Source organism: Macaca nemestrina, chromosome 4 (genome assembly GCF_043159975.1).
Source record: "Macaca nemestrina isolate mMacNem1 chromosome 4, mMacNem.hap1, whole genome shotgun sequence".
NCBI classification, from domain to species: Eukaryota; Metazoa; Chordata; class Mammalia; order Primates; family Cercopithecidae; genus Macaca; species Macaca nemestrina.
The window spans coordinates 27609911-27622488 of NC_092128.1; the positions used below are offsets into that span (position 1 = coordinate 27609911).

Consider the following 12578-nt stretch of genomic DNA (forward strand, 5'->3'; position numbering starts at 1 on the left):
TCAGTGTAGCCTCTGCCTCTCGGGTTCAAGTGATTCTCCTGCCTCAGCCTCCTGAGTAGCTGGGATTACCGGCGCCCGCCACCACGCCTGGCTAATTTTTGTATTTTTAGTAGAGATGGGGTTTCACCATATTGGCCAGGCTGACCTCGAACTCCTGACCTCAAGTGATCCACCCGCCTCAGCCTCCCAAAGTGCTGGGATTACACATGTAAGCCACCATGTCCAGCCTCTCAGCTTTTTTCTTGTAGTCAGAGTAGGAGCAAAATTCTTTCTAGTCTGCTCTCATTAGCTGAAACCGGAAGTCCTATTGTTTCTTTTGATGAACACAAATTCTTAACTTTGATGCTAAATGTATCAGTCTTTTTCTTTGGTTTGTGCTTTTCATGTTTTGTGGATGGACAACTGTATATGAAACAATTCCTTTTACAGACACATATTAGAGCAGAACAGACTGTGCTATAGAAAGTTCATTCATGTAAGGCCAGAATGATTTGATCTTTGAATCCTGTTTTGGAGTTTATGATAAAAGTAACTATTCAATTTCTTTTTTTTCCCTTTTTTGTGGTTTTATAACTTTATTTGGTGTACTTGACAGTCAGCAGTTACTTCTCATCCACATTGACTGTCTATAGATTTTTGAAAGTGGTAACAGGCACGTGGGTAACCAAAGTATAGAGCTTGTTTGGTGGATCTTCATCCTGTTTCCTGGACAACCGCACAGGGATAGATAGGTATGGGACATTCTTTATTCCTTGGGCCCAGACAGCTTTGATGAGCCTGGTATCAATGCGCACATCTGGAGTTCCCATCTCCTTCATGGCAAATTTCTGGATCTCTGTGAGTACCTGAGGGGCATGCTGCTTGAAGCCCACTCCAGGATGCTCTTGGGATTGTTGATGGTACATTCTCGGTCACCACCTCGTTGATGGTAGAATGGCCTTTCTTCTCACCACCCTTCTTCGGAGGAGCCATTTTACCGCACCCAAGTTGGAAAGGCTCAATTTCTTTATTATTATAGGATAAATGATTATTTCCATTTTCCTTGAGTCACTCTGGTAAGCTTTTCCTTTTCCCAAGAAATTTGTGGCAGGGCACAGTGTCTGATATCTGTCGTCCCAGCACTTTGGGAGGCCGAGGCAGATGGATCCCTTGAGCCCAGGAGTTTGAGACCAGCCTGGGCAACATGGTGAAACCCTCTCTCTACAAAAAATACAAAAATTTTAGCTGGGTGTGGTGGTACATGCCTGTAGTCCCAGCTACCCAGGAGGCTGAAGTAGGAGGATTGCTTGACCCCAGGAAGTTGTAATGAGCCAAGATCACACCATTGCACTCCAGCCTGTGGGACAGAGTGAGACCCTATCTCAAAAAAGAGAAAGAAATTTGTCTGTCTCATCTGCTTCAAATTTATAAGTATTTGCCCATAAGGTATTATGTTTTAAATATCTATTATTATTTTTGTACCTCACATTGTTTACTTATGCCTTTGGATTTTTTTTTCCCTTTTGATCAACTTCTTCAAAGACTTTTTGGTACTTTATTAGCCCGTTTAATAAAACCAGTTTTTGATTTTGATATTTGCTATTGTATTTTGCTTTCTATTTCTTTGGTTGTTCTTTCATTCTTCCATTTTTTTCTTTAGGTTTGTTTTGTGGCTTTCCATTGTCAGATTGAAGGTGGTAGATAGAGGACCAGGCCGGGGTTGGTCCTAAAGGAGGACAATGGAAATTGCAGCGTGGCTCACACCCTCAGAATGCCTGTTCCTGCCCCCACCCATACCTAAAGGTCTCTAAGAGAATTAGTTCCCTGTGATCAGCTGAATGAGGAGTGAAAAAGCCAAGCCTGGTTTTATATGATTTGGGGTAATATGCTAGTACCAGCCAAAAGTGGACGGTGACAGGAGAAAAGCTCTATTTAGGGGGGATCCTGAAGGGTGGTGTAGAAACAAAATTCTCCCAATGACCAGGACTTTAAAGAATACATTTCCCGGTCTTTTGTTTTTGAAGGAAAGGTCCACTGAGGCGAGGTTCTGAACAGATTCATCGGCAGGAGCTAATGATTTTTAAAGCAATGCTAGGGAACTCAGAAGGAACAGCAGTGGAGAATCAGTGTGACTCGGAAGGTTAGGCAGGCATGTGGGGGGACCCGCAGGGATAGGTCTGGAGTGTGAGGATGTTTGCCTGGCTCTGGAGAAGGTTCTGGGTAATCAGATGGGCAAGATGATCCCTTCTGCATATCAGTTTCTTTCTCCATCGCCTAATGATGGCGCTGTGGACCCGTGGCCAAGTGGCCGTGGTGGAGGGCGGCCCGTTCCGGACCTGCATGTACCCTCCAGGCTGCCACATTTCTTGTCAACGGCGCCGTTTCTGGACTCCCAGGATGCTTTATTCACCATCACAATTACCCCACAGACCATAGGCTTTACCAAGGAGCTCACTCTACAGCAGAATCAGTGGCCCGTTAAATTTAATCAGACTTAGTGTGAACCCTACATGTGGCTAAATAATGAAGCAGGAAGGAATATGGCTAGAACCCCAGGGATTCCCCATGGTGCCAGTCATAAAAGTAAATGGAAAGACCTCTTACGGACAGCATCCTTAAACACTCTCATCCCCAATAAAATCCAGTATCCAACACTAATGTTGCCAGTGGCACGAACTGCTGATGCTCGATGGTGGTAGAAGTGATGGTCTCAGCAGACCAGCTCAGGAGAAGAGGTCTTGAGCACTGTTTCTGACTTATGCTTGATTCTTTAGTCACCTCGAGTATTTTATTAGCCAACACACTATCTTTTTAATAGATTTACTTTCTCTTTAAAGCAGACAGAATTAATTTCTAATATTTGAAAGACTCCTGGTTTTTATACGAGGATGTAGGAGAGCAGATTAGGAGAGCAAATGGCATTCCCCCCCAAAAAGACATGTTCAGGTCCTAATCTCTGGTACCTGGTACATGTGCAGGTGACCTTATTTAGAAATAGGGTCTTTGCAGATGTAATCAAGTTAAGATGAAGTCATACTGGATTAGGGAGGGCTCTAAATCCAATGACTGCTATCCTTATAAGAGGAGAGCTACGTGGCCGGGCCCGGTGGCTCACACCTATAATCCCAGCCTGTAATCCCAGCACTTCGGGAGGCCAAGCAAGGTGGATCACCTGAGGTCAGGAGTTCAAGACCAGCCTGGCTAACATGGTGAAACCACATCTCCATTAAAAATACAAAAATTACCCTGGCATGGTGGTACACACCTGTGGTCCCAGGTACTTGGGAGGCTGAGGCATGAGAATTGCTTGAACCCACGAGGCGGAGGTTGCAGTGAGTGGAGATCGTGCCATTGCACTCCAGCCTGGGAGACAGAGACTCCATCTCAAAAAAAAAAAAAAATGGAGAGTTACGCAAGGAGGAAGGTCATGTGTTGATGGAGCCAGAGATCGCAGTGACACAGCTACAAGCCAAGGAGCAGCCAGGATTGCTGATTAGAAGCAGGAAAAGAGTCTTCCCTGCTACCTTTGGAGGGAGCTTGCCCCTGTCAGTCTCAGACGTCTAGCATCCAGAACCGTGAGAGAATATATTTATGTTTTCTGTAGCCACCTAGTTTGTAGTCATTTGTTAACGCAGCCATAGGAAAGAAATGCACGATTCATTCAAGGAACACTGAGTCCGTGAAAACTTTGAGTTCTGGGACCTGGTCAAGTGGCTGCGTTCTCTATTGTGAATCAACACAGTTCCCAGTTTGCGGACCCTACACCTAGGAAGTCAGTGAGCTGCCCAACCATTCTGATCCGAAAGAGCACATAAGCTCTTAGCTGCTGCTCGAAATAGCCTTGGTTACACCATTGTGATCGCCACACTGGTCTTGCTGCCCACTGTGGAAGCACACACACCTTTTTTCCTGGAAATGAAATTCTATTATTTTCTCTACACCAAGGAACCTGGTGTCCATCCCCACTGAAATCAGCAGCATTTCCTATTAACATACCTGACCAGTGAAGGACAGCCACAGAGTTCTCAGAACATGTGAATAGTCCTCTTAACAATATCCCAGATGTAATCAAATCCAAGCCACCATCAGTTATAAGATGCACTATTATTTTATGAACCACTTAGAAAAAAAGCCAGGCATGGTGGCTCGCACCTGTAATCCCAGCAATTTGGGAGGCTAAGGTAGGAGGATCACTTGAGCACAGGAGTTCACGACCAGCCTGGGCAACATAGGGAGATCCTGTCTCTACAAAATTTCTCAGGTGTCATAGTGCACACCTGTGCTCCCAGCTACTTGGGAAGCTGAGGCGGAAGGATCACTTGAGCCCCGGAGTTTGATGCTTCAGTGAGCCCAGATCATGCCACTGCACTACAACCTAGGTGACAGAGCAAGACCCTGTCTCGAAAAAAAAGAAAAAGCACCACAGTCAAAGTGTTATTTATAATACATTCTCATTTCAGAGACACGGAAAGATGTGAATCTTAGAAGTCATGAATTATGTTGCCCAAAGCCTTGTAAAGGGAGTGTCATTTGAGTTCTCATGACACACCAGAGCATAAGTAAGCAGGACAGACATGATAAACATTCTGTCTTTCCAAGACTTTGCCTTTTTTTTTTTTTTCCCCCGAGACAGAGTGTCACTCTGTGCCCCAGGCTGGAGTGCAGTGGTGCAATCTCCCGGGTTCAAGCAATTCTACTGCCTCAGCCTCCTGAGTAGCCAGGATTACAGGTGTGCACCAACACGCCCGGCTAATTTTTGTATTTTTAGTAGAGACAGGGTTTCACCATGTTGGCCAGGCTTGTCTTGAACTCCTGACCTCGTGATTCATCCAACTTGGCCTCCCAAATTGCTGGGATTATAGGCGTGAACCACCGTGCCCAGCCAAGATTTTGCATTTCTTCCTATGCATTGTTCCAGGGTATTTCTGACAACTCAGCTTTATTTAATATGGATTTCCATTGAGTCCAGGTTTCAGTCATCCAACTAAGAAAGCAATGAGAACTACCTGTAGCTGCTGGAGTCAGTATATTGGATCCAAAACCTATGGTATGCGTACCCATAATTCAGCCTGATGTAAAATTATGATCATCCTCCTTTTGATACAGCACCCTTATGGTAAATATCCATAAGTATTTGCAAGTTTCTTTCTAGATATTTTTAGTGTGTGAGCCTTCTCCTAGGTCAGAGCCTGTGTTTTTCCTCCTGGGACATGCTGGAATCTGACTCTTGTTATAGGTTTAAAGAAAAGAAAGAGCGGTGGGGATCATGATGAGATTCGGTTTTCGGTGCCAATAAGCTCAAGTGAGGTTATCGAGAATCTTACAGGAGAGCAGTGGTAGCGCTTCCTGGCAAGTGAATTCCATTGAAGATGGAGATTTATGGGTAGTCTGACTCATCTACACCCTCTCATGTCACCATTTAATTCTCTAAGTTGGCCAGGCATGGTGGCTCACGCCTGTAATCCCTGCACTTTGGGAGGCCAAGGTGGGCGGAGCATCTGAGGTCAGGAGTTCGAGACCAGCCTCGCTAAGATGGTGAAACCCCATTTCTACTAAAGATACAAAAAATTAGTTGGGCATGGTGGCATGAGCTTGTAATTTCAGCTACTCGGGGGGCTGAGGCAGGAGAATAGCTTGAACCTGGGAGGCAGAGGTTGCAGTGAGCTGAGATTGCGCCATTGCACTCCAGCCTGGGCAACAAGAGCGAAACTCCATCTCAAAAAAAAAACCAAATTCTCTAGGTTCTATTTTCACATAAGAGACCTGGTGAGGTTATGAATTAAGTTAACACCGTAATTCGGCAACTCATGGAATCAAGCTTTTAAAGTCTTTTGAACGTCTCAGCCCTTCAGCTGCAAACAAAGAGACTCCTTGAATGTGTTCTTGGAAAGTCTCTGGTTTTCAGTCTGTGCTTTCACAGGAGGATTTAGGAATTTGAATTTGTTGTTCTCTTTCTTTAAACCAGTAGTTTTCACTGGCAGTGATTTTGTCTCCCTCAGGAGACATTTGGCAATATCTGGAGACATTTTTCTTGGTTACAACTGGAAAGGGGCGTGCATGTGTATTACTTGCATCTAATAGGTAGAGGCCAGGAATGTTGCTAAGCATTCTGTGTATAATGCATAGGACAACTTCCCATAACAAGAAATATCCAGTTCAAAATGCCAGTAGTTTCAGAGTTGAGAAATCCTGTTTTAAGCTGTTCACCATTGTAAGAAGCAACCATCCAGGGCTGGGTGCTGTGGTTCACACCTGTAATCCCAGCACTTTGGGAGGCCGAGGCTGGAGGATCACTTGAGCCTAGAAGTTTGAGACCAGCCTGGCCATTATAGCAAGATCTTGTCTCTACAAATTATAAAAAAAATTAGCTGGGTGTGGTGGTGCGTGCTTGTGGTCTCAGCTACTCGGAGGCTGAGGTGGGAGGACTGATTGAGCCCGGGAGGTGAAGGCTGTAGTGAGTCCTGATTGTGCCACTGTACTCCAGCCTGGGCAACAGAGCAAGATCCTGTCTCACAAACAAAACAAAACAAAAAAATCATCCCACATATTCCTTAATTCCCCAAATACGCTGATATAGTCCCTTTGCAATCTAGTATCTTGCCAGATGACACTATGATACCATCAATAGTAAGAAACACTGTTATTTTATGAACTACTAAGAAGAAAAAATGCCTGTCAAACCCTCACATTGCACTGCTTTTTTTTTGTTTTTCTTTTTTTTGAGACCGTGTTTCACTCTGTCACCCAGACTGGAGTGCAGTGGCATGATCTCAGCTCACTACAACCTCTGCCTCCCGGGTTCAAGTGATTCTCCTGCCTCAGCCTCCTGAGTTGCTGGGATTACAGGCACCCGCCACCACACCTGGCTAATTTTTGTATTTTTAGTAGAGGCGAAGTTTCACCACGTTGGCCAGGCTGGTGTCAAACTCCTGACCTTAGGTGATCCACCTGCCTTGGCCTCCCAAAGTGCTGGGATTACAGGTGTGAGCCACCGCGCCCAGCCTGTATTGCTTTTTAAAACAGATTTGGTGAGTGTGCCTTTCATACTCTGGCAGCAGCCACTGGGCCACACCAAAGCCACTTCCTGGGCACTTCACTTTAGATTAGAGGTGATAATGTCACTGCTTATCCTTGAGATGTCACGGGACACTTGCAAGTATTCCTTAATACTTGCAGAATTTTGACTGCCCTTTGTCCCCAGTAAGGCCTGACAACCAATCCCTGAAGTCTTGCTGCCGGCAGCTACTCCTGATAAACATTTCTGCTTTTCAGTAGCAAAATGTGTGTGTAAAAGATTTTGGATACTGTCCAGTGTATGGAGTAGCTGGGATTGCTGGAGGCCACAACATTCAGAGCTACTTTGAACATCACCCAAGCCAGGCTATAGAAGTGATCCAGGGAGGCCAGCGCTGCTTACCCATGCCAAGCACCAGGTGGCGCTGCGGCCCGGGATGAGTGCTTGGCCTGCTTGGCCTCACCTCCATGCATGATGTCACCACTCTTGCCTGCAGAGCCCCTCACGGCTGGAATGAGACTGCTCATTCATGGTAGCACTGCCACCTGCTTATGCTCATCCCAGGGGAGGCTGGCAAGGCAAAAAGCTGGCATTTTCATAGGAGCATTGCCATAGGAGGCAGATTCTGCTGCCATCAAGTCTCATAGGGTGCAGAACTCCCAAATATAGAGAAATGGTATGGGTGTTGGCTGGTACAGAGAACGGGATGCAGCCAGCAGCCCCCTTCCCACCACTCCCTTCTGCTCCAGACAGAAAACTAGGAATCAACGTAGATTCTCTTCTTCCCTCACTTAGGACATCAGCAAGCAGTTGATCTCCAAAACAGTCTTTACGCTATCTGCCTTTTGTCTCCAGTGTCAATAGCTTCCTGTGGCCAAAGCTGTTCATTCCATCTGGATCACTGCAATTGCCTCCTAACTTCTCTTCCCTCTTCCACATGCTCTTCTTTCCAGTCTGCCTTCCCCAAAGCAGCAGGAACAGGTTTCTCTGTAAGTCATCCTATAAAACTTCCTTGCTTTAATGCCTTCAGTGGCTGCTTTTTTGCATCAAGAATAAAATCTGGAATCTGCATTTTGGCCTCTGAGGAGGATGATCTTATGTCTCATTCTACGTAGGATATGATTTTTTTATTTTTATTTTTTTGAGACAGAGTCTTGCTCTGTCGCCCAGGCTGGAGTGCAGTGACACCATCTCAGCTCACTGCGACCTCTGCCTCCCGGGTTCAAGCGGTTCTCCTGCCTCAGCCTCCTGAGTAGCCGGGACTACAGGCTGCACCACCACACCCGGCTGATTTATTTTGTATTTTTAGTAGAGACGGGGTTTCTCTTCATTGGCCAGACTAGTCTGTAACTCCTCAACCTCAAGTGATCTGCCTGCCTCAACCTCCCAAAGTGCTGGGATTATAGGCATGAGCCACCGCACCTGGATGAATGTGATTTTTAAGAGAGCCTTTTATTCTCAAAAATGTCTGGTTTGGACATTCAGTTGCTGTCACTGTCATAAGACCCTGTATTTTCTCAGCCCTGTGCCTGACCCCTCCTCACCCAACTCCATTCCTGCTTGTCTTCTTTCAGCTCCTTTCCCTACTCGGGGGCTTTGCAGATTCTGTTCCTTCTGCCAGGGACACTTTTCCTCCCATTCTTCACAAAGCATTCTCCTTGTTACCCTTCAGGACTTAGCTTAACCGTCACTGCAGAGATGCCTTTCCTTCCCTCGCTCGACATGGTCCCTCCCTGCTCGCCTCTGCATCCTTTCCTTCCTCGCTTCCTCCGTGCTCTGTCCACGTGTTTAGTCTCTGCCTCTCCACCACAGTGTAAGCGCCTCGAGGGTACGACTCTCTGTGTTGTGTTCACCATTGTGTCTCCACTGCCTGACACAAAACCCATTTCCTCAAGAAATGGCAGGTGAAGCCGCCATGCTGCATGCAGTCTGGGCACTCGGCCTTTCTTTCTTGGCACAGCTCACCTGGTACTGAAATAGTAATTTGTGTAATTTCAGTTTATCATCAGTTTCTCCTAGATTTAACTTCCATGAGAACAGAGCCCATGTCTTTTTTTTGCTTAAGCTCAGAACAAGGCCAGGGCAGTTCAGGAAGCATTAGTCTGTGGAATTTTCTGTGGGCCACGTGCCTGGGAGCTGGGGAGGAGGAGACAGAGATGTTCCTGGAGGCTGGTTCTGGGGTAGCATATTGAGAAACTTAAGGGGGATGTGCATGGGGCCGGACGGGGAGGGCAAGGTGTGCACGACAGCCTCCACGTGTGGTGGGCCTTGCTGGCCTGGCCTCCCCTTCAGCAGCATTTCGCTTTTCTGACCCCGCTGCACGCCAAGCTGCCCGCTTAGAGGTTCCTTGAACCTCAGAAAATTCGGGATTTACCAAAGACCCAGGCCTTCAGCAAGGCAGACGGCAGGGCTGCGAGCAAGACCTCTGAATCCTGGGGAAGAGCTGGAGAAGTGTGGTGAGGAAGTCTCCCAGCCCTAACTCCATTCTGTGTTGTCTTTGCAAACAGCAGCCCCGACTACTAAGAACCCATCTAGCACAACACCGGAAACCGCTGTCAAGCAAGGCCTGACTTCAGCATCCAGTGTCTCCACTACAGCTACAGTCCAGCAGAGCACAGTCCCCACTTCCAAGGCCATGAACACCTTGGCCCCGACCACGGCGAGCACCCGTGGTGTGTCCAGTGACTCACCGGGGACTACAACCCAGGTTCTGCAAACCTCAGGCCCAGTCACCACTACCGTGACTACAGGATGCTGCTCAGACAACACTACTACCGCCAACAAGGGCTCCAGGAGCACGCAAGGTGCAGGCGCCACTACAGTTGCAATCTCCACGACCACAGTGAAACCTGACACCACAAGCAGCCAGAATGGAGCAGAAAATACAACAAACTCTGGGGGTCAACGCAGCCACAGTGTGATCACAGACCTCTCATCTAGTAAGGCAGAACATCCAACCACCCATCATCCTACAAATCCAGTCAGTCCCTCACAACCCACTTGGACGCATCCTGTGGCCACCCCAACACGCTCGGGACATGACCATCTTACGACAGCTTCAAGCAGTTCAAGCAGTTCAAGCACTGTGGCTAGCCCTGGCCACACCTTCACAAGCCTGGGGATGATCACCACCCCACGTAAGTAATGCCTGGCTTTCTTCAAGCACCAAGAAACTTTTCAGGGCCTGATTACAGGGCATGATGGCTCATGCCTGTAATCGCAGCACTTTGGGAGGCTGAGGCAGGTGCATCACCTGAGGTCAGAAGTTCGAGACCAGGCTGGCCAACATGGCGAAGCCCTGTCTCTACTAAAAGTACAAACATTAGCTGGGTGTGGTGGTGAGCGCCTGTAAAGCTACTCAGGAGGCTGAGGCAGGAGAATTGCTTGAACTCGGGAGGGGAATAGTTTCTATTCCATACCTGTTTATTTTTGAGATGGAGTCTCTCGCTCTGTCACCCAGGCTGGAGTGCAGTGGCACAAACTCTGCTCACTGCAACCTCCACCTCCGGGTTCAAGCGATTCTCCTGCCTCAGCCTCCTGAGTAGCTGGGACTACAGGTGTGCACCACCACACCTGGCTAATTTTTTTTTTTTTTAAGTAGAGACAGGGTTTCACCATGTTGGCCAGGCTGGTCTTGAACTCCTGACCTTGGGTGATCTGCCCACCTTGGCCTCCCAGAATTGCTGGGATTACAGGTGTGAGCCACTGTGCCTGGCCAATACTTATTTATTTATTTATTTATAAGAGCTGGTCTTAACCTAGTAAATCAATTTCAAAATCTACCTGTGGATCATGAGCCTTAGGATCATGACCCATCTCAGATCTGTGGACCCAGAATTTCTGAGTGCTCCCTGGTGATGTTGCTGCGTATCAGCAGCATATGGTCTGAAGTCAGCAGGCCACCACTCTACAGGAGGGTGCCACACAGGAGTGTGGGCTCCGGCTGAGATAATCCTGGATTCGAATCCCTGCCCTGCCACTTGTTGGCATGGGAACTCGGGCAAATCACTGAGCTCCTCGGAGCCTCAGTTTCCTTGTTTATGAAATAGGGACGGTGACGATTCCTCCCCCAGAGGGTTGTTATGAGGATTCAGTAGGAAAGTACCTTTGAAGCACTTGGTCCCTTGCACACAGTAAGTGGTTGGTGAATGTTCACTGCAGCTGCTGTGACTTCCTTTGCCGGGTTATTCCACTGGCTTGTCATAGGAGTCAGTCCACTTCTTCCGTCTCTGTGGGAAGTAAGACTAAAGAACTTGGGAAAACTATTAGAACGAGAAAAGACTGTCCTCTTCTCATGAGGGTGCACTCATCTTTTCCCATTACCCTTGTTTTCCCAATGACAGCGCCATCAGTTATCTCGCAAAGAACTGAACAGACCTCCAGCCAGATGCCAGCCAGCACTATGGCCCCTTCCTCCAAGGGGACAGTGCAGCCCACAAGCCCGATGACAGCATTGAGAATGTCTTCCCTGCCAGAGACCATGAGCTCCAGCCCCACGGCAGCATCAACGACCCACCGATACTCCAAAACACCTTCTCCCACCTTGGCTCATGGGAGTGACTGGGTAACTCTGGCGGGCGTGGGGCAAGTCTGAGAACCCAGACTCAGGTAGAAGGGGCTTTAAGACAAGCTTTTCTGTTCTTTCCTCCAACCCAGGGCCCCTGGCTGGGGCTTTGAGCAGCACTTACCCGTTCGCTCCTCCCTCTCCCTGGTTAGCCTGGTCCTGGTTTGGGCTGCCCTCAAGCCACGCAGCCAGGACATACCTGGTTCTGGAATGGGTCCAGCCATGCCTCCAACTTGCCATGAACTCCTTCCTATCTGGGTCACCCCTTAGTTGGGGGGAAGTGTCAAAGATTCCCTGACTATGAACCCAAACCTTAATCTCAGTGGCTTCTTGCAGACCAAGTGTGAGGCTCCTGAGATGCTAAGTGAGAAGCTCCTCATCCTGAACCTCACAGGAAACACCCTCTGTGTGAGTAGCTCGCTGATCTGAGGCTCGCAGCAGGGCTGAGGGAGGGAGAGGGAATGCATGTTCTTTCTAAGCGCATTTATAAGCATATTTCTAAGGCGCATTCGCTTTCTGGCCCTCATTTCTTCCTAGTAGGAAGTGGTCCTTTCCCATCTTACAGAGCGACAGACCGAGGTTTAGACTTCTCTAAGTCAGGACACACCCACAGGACTGAACCCCCTCGCCCCCCGGTTTCCTCGGTTTTCACTGTGTGACTATTCCCAGTATGCTGAGTTGAGGGACCCTGATCCTAGTTCCTGTTTGCCCTTAGTTCTGGGAGTGACTTTGGTGAGTTGATCTCTTTGGGTTTTAGATGTCTCAGTTGAAAACGAGAGGTGAGGCCAGGTGTGGTGGCTTACACCTGTAATCCCAACACTTTGAGAAGCTGAGGCAGGAAGTTTGCTTGAGGCCAGAAGTTCAAGACCAGCCGGGGCAACATAGGGAGACTCCGTTTCTACAGGAAAAAAAAAAAAAAGAGAAAATGAGAGGTGTAGTCTGCCTGAGTCTCTCGGCTTTAATTGTCTGTGGCTTCACATTTCCCGGTCTGTGGACTATCTGAGAGCCTCGATGGACGAA

At 47.9% G+C, this 12578-nt stretch overlaps 1 protein-coding gene and 1 long non-coding RNA gene across 5 annotated transcripts in view; one reads left to right on the forward strand and one right to left on the reverse strand.

Annotated features, from left to right (window-relative positions):
* LOC105471369 (uncharacterized) overlaps nt 1-11340 on the reverse strand; it is a 30702-nt gene extending 19362 nt beyond the window's left edge. For both annotated transcript variants that reach the window (XR_011621589.1, XR_981102.3), the window contains exon 1: nt 11100-11340. This is a non-coding gene — a long non-coding RNA (uncharacterized lncRNA). The remainder of the gene's footprint in view (nt 1-11099) is intronic.
* The window catches only part of LOC105471370 (podocalyxin like), a 55979-nt gene that overhangs the window by 35493 nt on the left and 7908 nt on the right, over nt 1-12578 (forward strand). For 2 of the 3 annotated variants that reach the window (XM_011723819.3, XM_011723820.3), the window contains exons 2-4: nt 9502-10131; nt 11338-11558; nt 11895-11966. In XM_011723819.3, coding sequence (XP_011722121.2) covers nt 9502-10131; nt 11338-11558; nt 11895-11966 — 923 coding nt within the window. The remainder of the gene's footprint in view (nt 1-9501; nt 10132-11337; nt 11559-11894; nt 11967-12578) is intronic. The other variant, XM_071093954.1, reaches the window with a different exon arrangement.